Source organism: Curcuma longa, unplaced genomic scaffold (genome assembly GCF_044706935.1).
Source record: "Curcuma longa cultivar G26 ecotype Majalengka, Jawa Barat unplaced genomic scaffold, ITB_CL_G26_1.1 contig_20282, whole genome shotgun sequence".
In the NCBI taxonomy this organism is placed as follows: Eukaryota; Viridiplantae; Streptophyta; class Magnoliopsida; order Zingiberales; family Zingiberaceae; genus Curcuma; species Curcuma longa.
In genome coordinates, this window is record NW_027431328.1 from 1 (window position 1) to 5,163 (window position 5,163).

The window sequence follows — 5,163 nt, forward strand, 5'->3', positions numbered from 1 at the left end:
GGAAATTATTTTTCAACTTGGACGGATAAAAAAATAATTAAAAATATTTTATAAATGGATTCATAAATTTATCTATCCCAAAAAGAAAAAAAATTCTATTTTTTTATGAAATAAATAAAGGAACAAATTTTCATTATAGAAATATTTTCATAATTTTTAATTTCAAAATTATTTCAACAAAAAGTGAAATCTGCCACCCTAGCAACCCCACGACTATCTATAAGAAAGTAAATTGAAAAGCTATCCACTACAGAGAAGACATTATCTCAACTTCGCTAAGATTCGATCTTTATCTATTTTAATAAATTTATCTTGCAATAACTAACTCAATCAGGTGCCGCCAGGGAGTTTATTTTCAACATCACAAATAAATAGGACATTAATATTTTGCGTTGACACGGATCATTTGCAATTTGATGTTCATTCGGCCCAATATGGCCCAAGCATGTTTATATCTTATTGCATTTAGTATCTTTTTTTATGCAAAAATATAACATGTGATTAGGGATATCGGATGAATCAAACGGAAAGGATCGGATTGAAATAAAAATATTATAAAAAAATTTAATCCAAATTTGATCCAAACTCAAATTCAATCTGAAAACTTTAAACCTAGAACTCAAACCCCTAAGACCTGACCAACCCGAATAACCCAATTTTTTATTATTATTTTTGATAATTTTTTACTTTTATCTTGATACTTCATTCATATTAATATTCTACTAAAACATCTTAATTTTTAAAATAAAATTTAATTTAACTTTAAAAAAATCCATAACCTCTAAATTCATATCAACTCGAATCTGATTCAAACTCAATTCAATCCAAAACCATCAAAATCCAATAATTTTCAGATGATTCGACTCGGATCGGATTGGTGGGTCGGATTTATTTTTGACGACCCTACATGTAAATAAGTTGTAAATTTGATAAATTTTCAAACATTTATTAGTTTATTAAGAAAAAAATAAAAAAACTAAATAAAAATATTATCGAAATAATTTTTTACTGGTTGAACCAATATAAATTAAAAACAAAAATGACTACAATTTAAAGTTTATAATGCTTATGAGAAAATAAAAAATATAATAATAATAATAATAATAATACATACATACATGCATACATACACATTACAAAATTTGACTAATAGATGCCTTCCCGTAGAGGAGTTTGAACCTAAAATTCTTCAATAATAGAGGGTCCAATTGGATAATTACTCTATAATTAATTAGTTATTCCTCTAATTAATATTATAAACTATTCTAATACTCCTTAATTTGCTGACGTGGACAGATTACACAATCACTGTTTGTGTGAATGAGTGAACGAAATGCTCCTCAACCACACAAACAAAAACAAATTGGAGAGGTCGACGATAAGCTTTAAGGGACATGAAAACTACTTGGATAGCGAGTAGGGCATTCGGTCCCATGTCTCTTGTCACTGAGGACTCCTTCGATGTGCCATTTCTCGATTGACTTACTCCGACACTTAGCCCTAAATCAGGGATGAATCAAGTCAAGGCCGTCACCATTCGATAAAGATAGATTGTCATTGTATAGCAATCTTTGAAAAATACATCCTGTGTATTCTCGAAGAATTTCTTTGTTACATGTGTTAATCTACTTGGACCAACATAGGGATGGTATTTTTATTCGTTTCTCGGTTCGTGCTTGTCATCCTTATCGGTCCACACGAGATCTTCGAAAATCAAAATATACGATTAGATTAGTCAAAACCAAACTTAATTCCTAACTTTTAATTGAATAACACCTTGCCTTATCTAAATTAATCATTTTATAATAGAATTAGGTTTAGAATTTTACTTTGCCCCCTATCATTTTTTGAAGTGATCCAACAAGAAATATCAAACTTGCAAGGGCTAAAGAGAAATTAATCCATCAACTTAATTTCATGTTGACTTGACATCGATTAATTGACATGGGGGCCACGTGTCGTAGAGTCTCTACCTATCTTTTCCATGCATTAATAATGCACATTGCAAAATAATATTATATTATCCTAAAACTCTTATTAAAATTAATTCTTTGACTAATCTAATGCTAATTTCCAACCCTAATCCTTAAATTAACTTTTGGGTGATAACTATTTGAAGGGACTTAGGGACCTACCTCACATGATCTCATGGCCCTATAATTAAGGGCATGTAGGAATAAGGCCAATTAGTCGCTTAGAAAACAATTAAAATGTTCCTAATTTTCTTTTTCCAAATCCCCTAAGCAACACCCTCTTAAATGTCCATTATATATGGTTGTGCAATAAATTTAATTCATATAGAAAATTTAAAGAGAGTATCCAATTCATCCTGTGTAATAGTAAAATTATTATCGTATAATTTAATATAGAATAAAATTACATATAAAAGACCCTTCTATGAGATCCATATTGGAAGGAAACTTTCTATCTAATTGAATGAATCAATTTGATTAGTTAATTTAGAGTGTAGTGGTAAAATATTTTTTTAAAAAAATTATGAAAATTAAATTTAAAATTTTATCAGGAATGTCTTAATAATATATATTTTAAGTTTTTTATGTTTATGTTTATTTTACTTTTGTAATATCTAGTTTTTTTTATCACGGAAAGCATTTGGTTAATGAAATAATAGGTTAAAATGTTTACATAAATAAATAATAATAATAATAATAATATTATTATTATTATTATTGACGAGAGAGTGGAACTGAACAGGAAATTCCATTCTGTTTATTCGTCTATCGTAATCACACTTGCCGACATACCTTTAAAACAATAATTCACTTTTCAAAATTTAATTTAATTCTTTAAAAGTATTTATTAATGTTTAGAAATTTTAATTCTTGCCTTCGTACAAAGCAGCTTCAAACGATCGAGACGAAGAAAAAAAAAGAGAACATTCGACTTAAAAGAGAAGAAAAATTCAGCTAAATTGAAATGATCGATCAAACTAACACTTATAAATCAAACCTAGTAATATAAATTTTATTAATTTAATTTTAATCGAATGCTCAGTTCTATCCAAGTTCAACTCCAGTGGTTGTTCGTGGAAACTCTAGAGCAAGACCTAGCACTCGCGGTCACTTTCGGAAGCTCCATCTCAATTAATTGCCCATGCGTGAAAGTTTCATCCCGTAAAAATTGGCCCTCTCTTTGTATCAAAGGTCGCAACCTCATTTAACACACTACGCACCCATCAACAGACAAAATAATAAATTTCATTCATGCCAACCTACACGGACCGGAATCCTTCCTAAACCTAATAAATAATACATAAAAAAGAAGTAATAAAAACTTTATATATTATTTTATTTATTTTCAAATTCTCCGAATATAATGGATCTTCCGTGTAATCTGAGCCCTTATTACATCTTTTACCATCATATCCATTCTATTTTTTATCTTTACTCTCGCTTCAATAAAAAATAAAATTCGTCACACCGACGATTTTACACGGTCGATCTCACGACCATCTATGAGAAGGTAAATCAAGAAATTGTAGTTGACTACGATGGAAGAGGACATTACTCTTTATCGAGATTTGACTTTTATCCACTTTAACAATTCTGCTTCGTCGTTATATGATCGATATTAGAAGACCATCAATACTGGTGCAGTTTGCCAAACGATTGCACCACAATTAACCTCAAAACCCAACCAATAATAATATATATATATACACACACACACAATTGTGCACGACAGTATAATCGGGACATCCGAAAAAATTTCAAACGTTTAGAATAGTAAATAGCATCATTATATATATTTTTTATTTGTTTTTCATACGATTAAATCATTTAAGATTTTTTCTTTAAGATTTAAGAGTTAAGTTATAGTATTAAACATAAAAAAATTATAAAATAAAAAAAATTTAATTGCTCACGGAGTATACCAAATAAGAAGTGCAATATAACAATCCGGCACACCCCGTAAATAATCTTAAATGATTTAATCATAAATTTAAAAAATAAATAATTAATTAAAAATTTATAAAATAATCCTATTTACTATTTTAAGTGCTTAGAATTTTTCTGAACGCTCCGATTTTGATGTCGTACATGATCACATTTTGTTAAGATCCGTGAAATATCACTTTTATATATATATATATATATATTTTCTGTCCTTGATTATTTTTTTAAAAAATAATTAATAATTTTCGACTTCTTTTCAAATTAATACCACTAATAGTCAATTATTACACCACTCACTGAAGTGTCATTTTCTTCCTCAAAAATATTAAATTATATTCCACATTAATTATTTCTCACTCCACATTATTCTCCTCCTCCTCTCCTCTTATATACTTTATCCTCTACCCCCTCTTCTTTTCTTTACCTTCCTCCTCCTCCTCCTCCTCCTCCTCAACCAACCACATCATTTCCTCCGACTCCGATTAATTCTCCACCGGCACATCACAAACCCTAGCCCCAAATTCAAGACCTAAAGAGAGAGAGGAAGAGAGGTCGAGATCCATCATCGGCGACGACACGACGACAAAATGGAGCTTTTCCCTGACTTATCTCTCCAAATCAGCCCTCCAAGCTCCGCCTCTCGACCTTCAACTCGGAAGAACCCTAATCTCGTCGATCAGAGCTTTGAGCTAGAGTTTTGGAGAAGGCCACTACCCGCCGCCGCCGCCGCCACCGACCACCGAGATGCAACTATCGATTTAGATCTCTCCTCGCCAAGCTTGAATAGTACTAGCAACAGCAATTGTAAGCACCACAATCTCCACCTTCACCCCTATTCTCACCTCTTCCCCCACCACCATCACCGACGAGGAGGAGTAGACGGCGGCGGCGATAGTAGTTTAATCAGTAAGCCCATAAAGGGGATCCCTATCTACCACAACCCTCCACCTTCCTTTTCTCTCATGGCGCTCCAACGCCGACCATTGGGCAAGGCCTCTTCCTCCAACAACTTCGCCTTCCCCTTCGCGGCCTCGCAATTAGGGTTCGCCCAGAGATCATCGGCGATGAGAATGCCCCTCGTGATTACTAGACGTGGCGGCGCGAGGGCACCGAGGATGCGGTGGACGACGACTCTCCACGCACGGTTCGTGCACGCAGTCGAGTTGCTTGGAGGCCACGAAAGTACAATATACTTGATATTGGTCTTTATACTTATATATACACTAGTATTCTACTAATTAATATA

The 5,163-nt window shown here is 32.3% G+C and overlaps 1 protein-coding gene across 1 annotated transcript; it reads left to right on the plus strand.

Annotated features, from left to right (window-relative positions):
• Positions 1-4,361: 4,361 nt before the first annotated feature.
• LOC141817385 (putative transcription factor KAN2) lies at positions 4,362-5,099 on the plus strand (the record flags this gene model as incomplete). The annotated part of the gene is made up of 1 exon (XM_074705047.1): positions 4,362-5,099. A coding segment is annotated over exon 1 (595 nt), but the record flags the coding sequence as incomplete, so codon positions are not given.
• Positions 5,100-5,163: the final 64 nt, after the last annotated feature.